At 42.7% G+C, this 13,519-nt stretch overlaps 1 protein-coding gene across 1 annotated transcript in view; it reads left to right on the top strand.

Moving 5' to 3' along the window:
- Window positions 1-2,036: 2,036 nt before the first annotated feature.
- The window catches only part of CFAP69 (cilia and flagella associated protein 69), a 45,954-nt gene continuing 34,471 nt past the window's right edge, over window positions 2,037-13,519 (top strand). Inside the window, exons 1-8 of the mRNA XM_026649336.1 lie at window positions 2,037-2,245; window positions 3,669-3,722; window positions 6,365-6,430; window positions 7,322-7,431; window positions 9,421-9,497; window positions 10,846-10,944; window positions 12,885-13,034; window positions 13,153-13,330. Of these exons, the coding sequence (XP_026505121.1) occupies window positions 2,126-2,245; window positions 3,669-3,722; window positions 6,365-6,430; window positions 7,322-7,431; window positions 9,421-9,497; window positions 10,846-10,944; window positions 12,885-13,034; window positions 13,153-13,330 (854 nt within the window). The 5' untranslated portion in view covers window positions 2,037-2,125. The remainder of the gene's footprint in view (window positions 2,246-3,668; window positions 3,723-6,364; window positions 6,431-7,321; window positions 7,432-9,420; window positions 9,498-10,845; window positions 10,945-12,884; window positions 13,035-13,152; window positions 13,331-13,519) is intronic.

The following is a 13,519-nucleotide window of genomic DNA, read 5'->3' as shown; positions in this document are numbered from 1 at the left end:
GGGCTAGACTCCCGGATTCCAGAAAGTGTCAGGGAAAGTAGGGGGATGTTAGTGTGGGGGAGAGGGGAAATTTGGTACAGCATGTCCAGTTCTATTAGCGTGTGTGGTCTAAAGGTTTTGGTAGAGGTGTGTGTAGTGTAGGAAATATACACAACAGAAGAGGTGTGTGTGTTGGGGGGGGTGTTGTAGTTTCAGAATCTATCAGAGCTTGTCTACAGAGTGTGGCCAACTGACCTGCATTCTATTCCTGCCACTGGCCAACTGGGTGACCTTGTCTAAGTCCCGTCACCTCTGTGCCTCAATTTGCCCATCTGTAAAACAGAGAAAATGATACTGACCTCCTTTGCACAGAGCATTGAGATCTACTGATGAAAAGCATTATATAAGAGTTAGGTATTATTGTTACACAGGAACAGGTCCCCATGTTGACATTCTTATTCTGGAATAGCTACTGTCCTTTAAATTCACATATTAACTTAATCAGTAATAACTGTCAACTGTAGACAAGCCTTCTGAGAGTGTGCGGGGAGAGGTTGATGTGTAGAGGAAGCGGCGGGACACTGTGTGAGGGGATGCCATATGTGGCTGGGGCATTGATCTGTAGCGGAGGCAGAGGAACAGGCTGTGTGAGGGGGACCATGTGTGGGCGGGGTGATGTGTAGGGGAGGCAGAGGGACACACTGTGAGGGGGTTGCCATGGCAGTGATATGTAGTGGAGGTGGAGGGACACAGTGTTACTCCTGAGGGCATTCTTCACCAAAAAATTAAAAATTCTGCACCACAATTTTAAAAATGCTGCAAAATTCTGCAAGTTTTATTTTTCAATAAATAAATGCACAGGCTGCAGCATGGCAGCGGGGAGCAGAGGCCACTGGCTGCACAAAGGTGGGAGATCACCCTGCAGCTCCCCCAACCCTCATCCCCGGGACACGGACTCAGTGGTGAAGTTGCACCCTGACACAGCACAAGGCCTGGGCCTACCCCAGAAACACCCTGGGGCCCTGCCCCTCTATGCCAGGGGTGGGGCAGGCAGGCTCAACCAGGCAGTATCCAAGTGTGAGGGGATCCAGGTGTGGGGTGAGAGGATTCTATGTGGGACAATCTGGGTGCAGGCAGCTCAGTGGGGGTTCTAGGTGTGCGGGGATCTGGATGCACAGAGGCTCATGGGGTGGGGGGCGTTGTAGGTGCAATGGGACTCTGCAGAGGCTTCCAGGTGAAGGTGGTTGGGGTTCAGCAGAGGGGTCCGGGTGTGGGGGTCTCAGCAGTGGGGTCTGGGTGCTGAGGGAGTGGGGCTTAGTGGGGTGGGGGTCTGGATGCAGCTAGTTGGGGGTCAGTGGCATGGGGATGTGGGGGCTCAGAGTGATGCAGAGGGGTGGGGCTCAGGGTCAGGGTTTGAGTGCAGGGAGCTCAGTGGAGGTGGTCTGGGTGCAGGAGTGGGGGTCTAGAGGCAGGAGATCTGGGTGCAGGGGGCTCCAGCTGCAGGTGTCGAGGTTCAGTGGGGTGGGGTTTGGGTATGGAGGGCTAGGGGTATTCTGGGCATATGGGGTGGCTTGGCAGAGGTGTCTGGGCATGGGAGGTCGGAGGCAAGGTGGTGAGTGGATGGGAGAGCACCTCCCAGTACAGTGACCACTCCCCCTGCAGCTGAGGAGCAATGGGGGCAGGAAGCAGGGGAGGATGCTGTACTTCCTGCAGCTGGGTGAGGTTTCTGGGAGTGGGTCTGACACAGCCCCAGCCACTCCTTGCAGGGGAAGGGGAAGAGGGACATGCTGTGAGGGGGGCTGAGGTGTAGGGGGAGGCATGGTGAGCGAGAGGGTTGAGGTGGGGAGGGAAGTGCTGTGAGCGAGGGAATTGCTGGGGCGGGGGGTTGAGGTGGGGGTGGGATGTGGCGGCCTTCCCCTCTCCCCCCAGTTCTCTCCCTGTGCCGGCCACTAGGGGGAGCTTTTGCTCTGATTTCCGCGCGTTCGAACGCGCCCTGGCAGCTGTTCGGACCCCCTGGGGCTGCCGTAGGCGGCTTCCCTCGCTGCCATGGGAACGGAGCCCGGCCTGTGTTGGTGCCCCGGCGCTGGAGCAGGGAGGTGGCGGCTGCTGCACGAGCCCTGCACTGACCCCGACGTTCACCGCATCGATGTCCTCGCCGGCCGGGTCCGAAGTCGCCCCGGCCCCATCCCCAGCCCTGTCCCATCTGGCCGGCAGGGAGAAGCGCAGGCCGAAGCTGGCCTCGGACAGTGACCTGCGGACCAGCCAGGTGGGCGCGACCCAGGGTTACCGGCACCGACAGCCCGGTCCAGGGGAGCGGGCCGGGGGCGAAGCACGGTCACTGGGGGAAGGAGGAATGGTCCACTCAGCCCCCGCCACCCCCAGTCCCCACCTCGTCTCCTGGGTGATGGTCCGTGCGCCCTGCTGCGTGCGGAGGCGCCTTTTGTAGCTGCCCTTAGGAAGCCCCTGCTGGCCCTGGCACCAGGGCAGGGGAGAACCCGCCGGTCTCGGGGCCTCTCCCCTTCCTCAGCTGTGAGTCCTCCCGCCTCTGCTGCTCCTCCTCGCTTTCCCCCGCAGCAGCAGGAACCTGACCCGGCCCTGAACAGCAGCCGCGAGACCCCACCGCCAGCTGCTGCGAGCTGCAGCAAAGCCAAGGAAGGGGGTTGGCGGGGTGAGGGGGCTCTCGGTGGCGGAGAAAGACAGCCAGACAGTACTGAATCCGTTTACAGTTGGATCGTGTTTGGGGGGTTGTTGCTTGTTTTGACTGAATGAAAGCTTGGCCTTTGTACAAGGGGATGGCATTTGCCCACGGAAGGTTCCTGCTCGTCCCAAGTGGACTTTTCAATTAAAAAAAAAATCTAGTTCGTGTGGTTGTGATGAAGATTGAAGCACGTGTAAATTGGTTCAGTGCTGTGTGTGTCACCAAATCAATTCCCTGCCACTGTAGGGGCTTGTGGCACATGCTAGTTTAGTCTCATAACAGCTGTGACACGTCAGTTTAATCCAGGGGTAACTGGGTGGGGTTTAGTGGCCTGTGATGTGCAGATGGTCAGACTAGACTATTTTTTTCTGGTCGTCTCTTCTGGCGTCAAACTCAATCAATACAAAATGGGAAATGACTGCCTAGGAAGTAATACTGCGGAAAGGGATAGGTTGTGGAGGTGGTATGGGTAGAGGGAATGCAAATGGAAATCTGGGACTCCTATCCAGGCATTTATATAAATCAGAAGAAAACTATATTTTGAATGATTATTATTATTGTAACTTTGAAACCACTAGAGTCGCAGGGCTTGTCTTCACTGTGGGCTAAATCAGCACTGCTGCAATCAATGCAGCAGCGTTGATTTATCAGGTCTGGTGAAGATGGGAGAGCGCTCTCCTGTCAACTTCAGTATTCTACCTCAACAAGCGGCAGAAGCTATGTCGATGCGAGAGTGTCTTCCGTCGACATAGCACGGTGTAGACACCTCAGTAATGTAAATTATGTAACTAAAATTGCGTAACTTACATCAACTTATCCTGCAGTGTAGGCAAGGCCTGAGTCTCATTCTCTATGATAGCCCTCGCACCCCTCACTAGAATTATAGCCTCAAAGTTTAGGTCCTTATTTGTTCATATTTAACATTGTTCAATTTTAGCATTTTTAAATATTGAAAAAAATTAAGAACTGTATTTGTTTGTGGTGTATTCAGTTGAAGTCTGTGGACCTTAATCGTGTCATCAAACTACTTGAAGATTCCAACTCGGTAAGTACAACATGAGGAAAAAGGCTTGTGATACATTTTATAAGGGCAATAATAAAATACATGTTACAATTAAATACACAAATAAAACTAAGATAGCCAGATATTGAGCACCAGTGGTCAGGACTACAAATCCCCAAAGTGGAAGAATTATACTGGTAGAATTACAAATAAGTCTTTCTTTGAAGATATTCAGTGTCAAGGAGCAATGGTACCCATGAACATTTATGTTAAATATTCATTCATGTGCCTAAATATGGACTTTCACAAAAAATTGTTGCAAATGTGTAGATTATAGAATCCAGGTGGGCAAATGACACAGTGTTGGTGTGCAATTGACTGTCCAAGATGGCAACTTTAGATTGTGAAACCCAACACTAAGAAAGCAGTTACAACATCTAGAATTGTTTAAAGCTTGTCAGCATGCATGTAATTGCCCATATTAACTGCTAACATTTCTCTAGGGGCTTGAATTGGAGGAGAGAGAACATTTATAAAGCTCAGGAGTCAAGAACAAATGGGACTAAATAGACACACAGAAAAACAGTAGCAATTATAGCCTGGACCTCAAAAACTATTTTTGGTCTCTGTAGAAAGATTTGACAAATCAAATACACAAGAATTATAAAAGTTCCCTGTGACTGCAAAAGCATAATAATTTATAGTCTTTAAGCAACAGCTTCATGGAACATATCAAATTGATGATTAAAAAATCTAAGAAGAGCTAGTCTTTCTCTCTCTTTTCTTTATGATATACAGCTGAAAGAGTAAGCTGTGCATGATCTTCATAAAAATATTTTTTGTGAGATTGTGTGCTGCACCTCCAGGAGGCAAAGCACACATAAGTGCAACATGGGGAAGGAGGCCTTCAGATTCTGGGCTGGTGAGTGGGCTGAAACAACTGCTGGTCTAATTTAGAGCAACTCCTTGGCTACTCTAAATTAGCCTTGCCTAGTGGCAAAGGAGCCCAAAATGGCCACAGTGGAGTGTTCTACAGTGCCACTATTGACATGTCCTGACATACCCTTAGTCCCTTTTCCAGCACTGCCCCTTTACCAGGCCTATACAGTGCTGGCATTGAGAGATTCTTGGCTGCAAAGGGGGATTTTATGCAAGATATGGGAACTGTAGCAAAGGAGAGAATTGGACAGTTCTAGAATCTGAGCTTTATTAGAAAACTGGTCGGTATCAAAAATGGTGCTTCAGAAGAATGGAAAAATTAGGGGCTTGTATGCAGGAGGGATCACCTCAGTAGGAGTACAGATAATGGGAACTGCAACTCCAGAGTGGAACTCTTGTCCATTTAATCCACTATCTTTCCAGTAGTAGTGGGCAGTGGTTAAGTGGATGAAGAGGACAAATACAATCTTGCCTGGCTCATACCCATTCAGAGTGCTGCTGCAAAGCTCAGTTTTCTAGCTCGTCACCTTGACCATGTAATTCCTCTCTTTGCATCCATCCACTGGCTCTCTTTTCTTCATCGCATCAAACTTAAGCTGCTTGTTTTCATTTCTAAGGCCCATCAGGACTTATGTCTAACCAACTTAGTGCTTGTCATATGCTATCAAGTTGTCGACGCTCACCTCCAGTTGGCCAGTGACACCAGTCTCCATCATCACGTGTTAAATTTTCAAACAAGCTTTCTTCCACGCTGCCCCGTATGCTTTGGAGGCACTCTCCCTAAACATTTACAAAGCTACCTCATTATTCCCTTTCAAATCCCTCCTTAAAATTCTCCTTTGTATGATGCCCATCAAAAACTTGACATTTGGTGTGTTGTGACTGCTGCCTATCGTACCGACCAATATTGTCTCGTTTCCTTGTACTCTTCCATCTGTCTGTCTGTTTCCACCGGTTGTCTCTTGTCTTAGATTGTAAGCTCTTTGGTGCAAGATCATCTTTTTGTTCTGTTTGTGTGCAGTATCTAGCACATTGGGGGCCCTGATGCATGACTGGGGCTTCTAGGTACTATCACAGTACAAATAATGAATAATAATTAATAATTGTTTAAAAGGGATGGAATGGCCTCAGTGGGGAGGAGAGAATACGTTTCTGGGGCTTCACGTGTAAGGAGTGAGAATATATTAAGAGTCCGAAACAGAAGTTGCCAGTGAAGGCAGACAAAGAACAGGCTGATGCATACACTACTTAATGTGGCATTAGACATTTTCAAACAACAATTTGTGATGCCTCAGATATAATACAACATTTCTGAATAAATCCATCCTGTGTCAATGCATCTTTAATTACATCAGTATGCCTAATTTTAAAATCAAAATGCCATGCCATACCATACTTTCATACAGGCACTATACCTATAGTGATGGCATACTGCTTCACTTATCAGACAACCCTATAGTGCTGTCAGATGCTTTAATCCAGTGAGCCCACATGTTCAACCAAAATATCCATTACTAAAAGACTCTGCAAGATTATAGGAATGTGTTCTGTGCATTTAAAAATATATAGTTAGATCAAGAAACTAATCCTGCTGCTGAACACTTTCAGAATTTCATAGTATCTTGTAACTTTTTAATCTATTTTTCCACTTGCACTTGTACTCAAAAGGGAACAGAACAAGATCATTTAAGGTTTTAAAGGCTCTCTGCAATTTAAAGTTAAGGGTTTTTTTTTTTCTTTTTAAGAATGATGAGGAGGAAAGACAGCTAGAAACTCTCAAGAAAGTGATGAAGCAGTATGAGACTGGGCTTGTATCCTTTTTTTTCTCCTCCACGGAAACTACAGTTCAAATAAGATGTGGTATTTTATATTTTTTTAATATTTTTGACTTTTCAGCAAAGTGGCTTATCATCGGCTACATTTCACAGAGATGTATAGCTTTCCCTGATAGCAGCAGTGGTTCACTCATAATTTAATCACTGGCTTAGAGAAGGCCTTCTATGCACACTTATCATTGCTAGGGTTGCTTGGATAAGAAATATTCTTTGGATGCTTGGGGCTACCTGCTTCAAAATAGAATAGAAAAATCTCAGTAAGCAATAACATAGAAAAATGTAGATAAAAGGCTATACAAACCTAAATGTAATTTCAGCTTTTACAACTCAGCACAGATGTGGTTTCTAAGTGCTATATTGATTAATACTTAAGAAATGCGGATAAGAATAACAATGACTAGTGGGCATAAGGTGACATTTAAATAAAACCAAACCCAGATTAATTAGCTGGACACTTTTTTTTATATAAACAGTACCAGTCGTATGTAACAAATTTCTAGAAATGACAGGTGAGACTAGGTATAAAGATTACCTCACAAATGTGTATTTGGTTCACATTTTCAAACTTGAATGCCTAAAGTTAGGCATATAAACCCATATTTAGGCGTACTTTTCAGTGGTGTTTAGTGCCCACAACTCCCATTGATCTCACTGGGTAAGAAAGCTCAGGTGCTTCACACATTTGAAAATCAGGCCACTTATAGTTAGGGATTTATGTGCCTAATTTTTAGTTATCCAAATCTGACCATGTTGGACTAAAGTATTTCTTTCTGAAAATAAAGTATATTACAAGAAATAAGTTCTTTTTTTTTTCTCATTCTCAGGAGTTCTAACAGTCTAATTTCCTTAATTATTGAACATTAAAAGCCTCTTAAGGATTTAGCACAAATATTTAAAATTCTTAATCTATGTGCAGAAAAAATTCAGGACCAAGAGGCTTTCATAGAGCCTACATGTGAAATTCTTAAATTATGCGGGTAAGTACATCAGTCTTTAGTAATAAATAGCACTGAGGACTTATATAAGTGCTATACAAATGTTAAGTGATTTTTACAACACCCCTGTGAGATGAGTAGGCGTACACTGGTTCCTCTTCTTTCCCTTTTATAAACTGATTTTCTTTGTGTATGATTGCTGTAGACACAAAAAGACCATTTTTAGTAGTTCAGTGACTATAGAACTACCTATTGCTGCACTCAGGACTGTATTATAGTTAACCCCTGGATACCAGAAAGCAGGATTCCCACAGGTGTCTCATTGCCTGCAGTAGGGTGTTCTGGGACTATTGGCCCCCAAGAGATTAAACAATAAATCTTGTTAAGGTGTATTTTGTTGTTTCAAAATGTTCTCCTGGTGAGTTAAAAACCTGAGATGAAGCGAAGGGACCTTAATAACTTTAGGTAAGCTTTATGAAGTGATAAACTTTAGGTCAATTTATTGGGGAGGGGGTGGAATACAAAAACAATTTAAGGGTTTTGTTTTAATTTTATCGATTTTAATATACTTTAGAATTTAACGTTTAATTGTGAGGGCTTTTTAACATCTTCATTGCCATACTACTCTACATTATTTTCAAATCAGAATAAAGTGTCATTCATTTTATGTTTGTCCGTACTTTCCTTTTGGTTTGAAAATTGCAGCCATAATAATGATTATACAGAAGACTTCCCCTTAACTTTTTTGATCGCTCATTTTCAGCTGATAAATACAGCAGTGATACAACATTGCAACTGAACTTCTTACTTCTCTGAGCATAATTAATTGTGCTGCTTTGCGGCCCCACGGTGGTTAATGAGAGAATACATCATGAAGTTTTCAAGTTTCTTCTGTGTATGGCAGCAACATGACAAACTTTGCAGTGAAGGTGTAAGGTCCATACAAAATTGTATCAGTTCAAGTGAGAAGTACATTTTCACCTATTGTAGAGTTCAGAAATAATACTAGTTTCTGCAGTGAATGTATGGATATGGCTTTGGACCCCAGTTCTTTGCTTTAATTTTTGTCTGATAGGGATGTTTCCACACTTCAGTGCTTTTACAGGTGAGAAGGAGAAGCCAATAATTAAAGTAGGTGTTACTTGGAAGTTCCTTTTAGCAGCTGGTCCTGTCATTCCTACAATTTTCCACTCTTCCACCACTACCTTTATTTTTTTGCTTATCTTGCTCACACTTCTTTCTTTCTCACCGTTTCTGTCTCTTTCTCCCCATTTGTCCCATTATTTTCTCTCTCCCTTCTTTTCTTCTGGCTCTGCTGCTGATACCAACAGGGGATCTTTCCCTTTCCTAACCCCTCTCCAGAAAACCTACAGCAAAGCTGTGTATGCACTACACTATGTCGTGAACGGAGCATAACATCTGAATATTTCATTGAATATGAGGGCAATTTTAGAGCATGTATTTATTACATAAACTCTGTGCTCATGGTATCTGAGTGAATTTATCTGAACAATACCCCAGTTTAAAGAGATAATGTGACTCCAAGTAGCCTAAATACAACTAATAGTTCTATTTTTCCATATTGCTAGCTGTCCTGCCTAGGGATCAGTTCCTTTTTCCCCATCTGTGGTGAGCATGTCTATTCATAGCCTACCTCTGGCATATGACTGATGTCACCCCAGTTACTGATCTTAATCTTCCATACTTAAATGACATCTGTTTGCTGGGATTATTTCCTGGTTTACCAAATATGAATTACTACAATGATACCTGTAGGCATTTACTTCTACCAGCCAAAAAATTAGTTGCTAGATCATGAAAGTAAACATTTTGTTCTGGGATCAGTGTCTGCAAAGAATATACTTGAGGACAGTTTTTCCAAGACATCTTCAAGGAATTTCATAGGATAGAACATAAGATATTGATTTTTCTATCAGATGTTGACACCAACATGAACATGTTTTGATTAATCTGTTTTTTCTGCTGTGTTCTAAGGATAGTTATAATAACTTGCTTGTTCAATTTTTGCAGGTTACCATTTTTAAAGAGGAAATTATCTGATGAAGTAAACTACACCCCAGTTACTTTAGAATCAATTGCACAATTGGGTAAGTTAGATTGCTGTGCTGCAATGCCCTCCAGGATAATAAAAAGAACCACAATTATCTTCTCAGTTGTAGCTTAGAATTTATATGATTTTTGTTACCGTATATATAATTACTGAATTATAATTATAATTACTGAAAAATCCTCAGTCAGTCAACATTCTGAATTTCCCAGCATTCAGAAGCATTTCTACTTTGCTATGAACTTCATCTGTGCAGCTGTCAGAATATTGGAGAATCCTAATTGGCTGATTAGCCAATGAGGTTTCTTTCTGCCTAGTGAGAGAGGCTACCCACCAGAGTTAGCCCAGGAGAGCTCAAAAAATAAACCAGTATTACTCCTGTAGCCTGATCCACTGGCTGATTTCATTTTGCTTTGAGAATCTTAACTATTATACTTGAGTTTTCAAAGAACAATACCACCACAAGCTCTGTGGGTCAAGAGAGCATGGGGTCTTGACTATCCAATAGCGATGGGAATGAGAAGACGAATAGCAGGTCAGCAAGTGGGAAGACTTGAGCAATAGAGAGGTGGAGCAAAAGGCCATGTGTGACAGGTCAAATAAAAAGGAATATCCTTGGAACCTGGGAACAGAAAGTTCTCCTGCCTGGAGGTCTTTATTTTCATCTGTCCAAAGAGATAGCAAAATAGACCCACAGTCTCTGTTTCAGACCCTCTTTGGTGTTGTCTGCCCCAAAACTTATTACAAAGTGAAGGATTACAAAATTAAAAGAGAAAGCAAGTCAGTTTAATTGGGCATGCTCCCCAAGAGAGACTATCTCCACAGCATGGCTCTCTCCAGTTCTCTCCCTATTTTGTTGAAAAGGTATTTTTTATATGTTCCCCTTATGCCATTGTGCCTCACCAGACGCTAGGATTACTAATATGGCAACCATGCTGTCAGCTGCCGTATTAGTAATCCTGCTTTCTTTGTTCTGAGAGAAACTGTCTGGAACCATTGAGTTGGCCTAATCCCTCACCACTCTGGAGAGGGCGGAGTTCCAGCCCACCTTACTCAGGGAACTCCAGACTCAGGCTGTAAAACAAAGGGCAACAGAATAGGCTTCTTTATAAACCCCAGGCCATTTTCCCAAAACCACTTCCTTCCCCTCTGTGGCAGTGAATCCTGTCTCTCAGGTATTTATAGTCAAACCTGGGATAAGTTAATACCGGCCCAACATGGTTACCCTCATAAGGAGTGAACACAAATATATACAGGGTGTAAACAGTAAGAAGGAACACACATTACTCAGTGTAGTACAAGGGAATATAAGTAGGAGGAATCATGACATTTTTTAAACTATTCTATCTTGTAAAAATTGCAAATCAGAATTTGTCTGTTTCTTACAGGTTACTTGATGAGGGTGCCAAGCTCTCAAGTGAGGATACAAATCTGTAAGTGTATCATTAGCTTTTACCATCCAGAGCCACCAAACAAACAGCTTGCAGGTAAAATACACAATTTTAAAGTTTTGCAAGAATGAAACAATGAAATGTATGTGATCTGTCATCTACTCTGAAATGGCTCTTTGCACTCAGCTCTGACTGCAGTTAAGAATTTTTATTTGCGCAGATAAATAAGTGCCATAATTACCTTAATTAAATAGACCGCATTGGAGAATGTGCAATTAATATAATCTTCAATAGGAATGTATATATTATCATTTAAAATATTAAAAATTAAATTATCCATGTGTATGCATTGAATGTATCTGTCTAATCTGGCAATATATGCAAAATTAATTTAGTTAGACTTTGTTTATTATAACATTTTGGGGGGCTAGGGTGAAACAGTACAAATGATTGTGGGGAGAGCCACGAGGATTCTGAAACATGGAGGATACAGGAAAAAGGAGTGGATGGCTTTGGGGCTGGAAGTGGGAAAAAATATAGAATTCTTGGTTTGGCCATATAACCTCTAGAGCAGAAGCATTGTCTCCTCTTCCTGGGTTTTATGATTTAGGAAGCTTACAGCAACTGGCCATTTCCTTGCCATGTGGGGACCTCGGACACTGGTACCCCTTAATCCTCTACCAGTGCCACATAATAGTCTAGTCTCCTGTGTGCTTTAATACTTAGGTCTAATTATGGTTGTTGGGTTTGGTGCGTGGGTGCTGGGTGATACAGGTGGCCTGTGATTGATATATAGGAGGTTGAACTGGATTATCTGATGGTCCCACATGGCCTTTGACTCTGTGACTTTGGTCGCAGGCTAACCTGGCTTCTGTGGCCTGCAAAGCTCAGGTTGGTGCTCTCACTCCAATTACAGGAATCTGGAAATGTCAAAGCAATCTGTTTTTAGTTTTTAAAAGTATTACTCCAAATTCTGCAAACATGTTTAACTTTACATAATTGAGTAGTTCCATTTACTTCAATAAGTGTTGAAGTTCTTGGAGTTTTTGCCTTTCCTTTAGACTGGGGTTTAAATTGAGGTATGATCCTGTAAGGTGCTGAGCACTCTGGCAAAGCAGCAAAAGGATCAAAGCACATGCTTAACCCTGCTGAAGTAAATGGAGCTACTCATGAGAGTGTTGACGCTTTGCTGGATCATGGCCAGAGTGCTCAATACTTAACAGGATTGAGCCCTTGGTCATTCACAGCAGACAAGACATTGCCGGCAGATCTGCTAATGGAAGAGGTCATCATTGCAAGTGGTTCCTCTGCCAAATGAGGAAATGAAGGGATGTGTTTGACTAGTACTAAATAAGGGGAATTTTTACAAGAATCTCGTCTTTTAAAAAAAATGAAAATGGGCCTTTTCTCTAAAATATCATTTGTCTTTTAAAAATTGCTCAAACTTAACTTTCTGTTACCTGATAAGGTGGAACATAAGAATGGGAACTGCTCATCTCAATACTTCTGTCCCCATCTACACTACAAAAGGAACCACAGTAGTGATTTCTGTATGCATGGGCAAAGGAAAAAACACGTTGGCAATTCAAATTTCATCAACGTGACCTTGAGGAGTCATGTTAAGCAATGGGATTTAGTCATGCTGACTGATAGACAGATATGCTAATCATGAGCGGCAGCATGGTCCAGAGAATTAGGGCACTGGACTGGGACTCAGGAGATTTGGGTTCTGTTCCATGTCTGCCACTGATTTTTTGTGTGACCTAGAGCAAGTCACATCACTGTTCTGTGCCTGTTTCCTCTCACACCATTTGTCTGTTAGACTGCTAACTCTTCAAGCTAGGAACCAACTCTTACTATATGTTTGTATAGCACCTAACACAATGAGGTCTTGATCTTGGTTAAAAGTTTCACTTTAGATAATTATCATTAAAATTACTGAAATTACCATTTCATCCATTTTTTGAAGAAAGCTAAATATTATATGTGATTATGCTTGTCTAAATAGTTATAACTCTCAACTATTGTACATACAGGTTTACACTCTACAAGTGCAAACTATAAGATACAGATGGCTGAATTGGGAGGTTTAGCAGAAACCCTAGTTTTGTCTCTAGCATTGGTTGAAAATCAACTTGCTGAGAAGTTATGGGTACTTAAAGCCCTACAGCATCTCTCCACATCTGGTTAGTACAGGATATTTTTTTAACAATCTCGTTATCTCAGATATGCTTTTCTTTATATACACCTAAAACAATTTACCAACCTTCAGGGAGTTGATTATTCAGACTTTCTTAATTCCAGGAGTAAATTGTAAACTTATGATGAAAGCCCAAGCAGCCAGCAGAATCTGTTCTCATCTAAATGATGCCGATCCCTCTGGACAGCTACTGTTCCGTTCATCAGAAATCCTATGGAACTTATTAGAAAACATGTCAAAGGAAGAAATTGTTAATCAGCTCAGTAACTTGGAATGTATATAGTAAGTACAATCAAACATTATGTAAACTAGTATTGCAATTTTGGAGCAATCTATGTAGTTTTAAAATAATATGTTGCTGGATTTTGGCATTTTGTTTGATACATGCTGAGAGACGAGACAAGAGGAATTCGGGTTATGCAGTTGTCATAACTATAAAGGGAAGGGTAACAGCTCTCTGTGTACAGAGAC

Source organism: Terrapene carolina, unplaced genomic scaffold (genome assembly GCF_002925995.2).
Source record: "Terrapene carolina triunguis isolate 2854851 unplaced genomic scaffold, T_m_triunguis-2.0 Scaffold84, whole genome shotgun sequence".
Classification (NCBI taxonomy): domain Eukaryota; kingdom Metazoa; phylum Chordata; order Testudines; family Emydidae; genus Terrapene; species Terrapene triunguis.
This window is presented reverse-complemented; position numbering and strand designations above follow the sequence as displayed.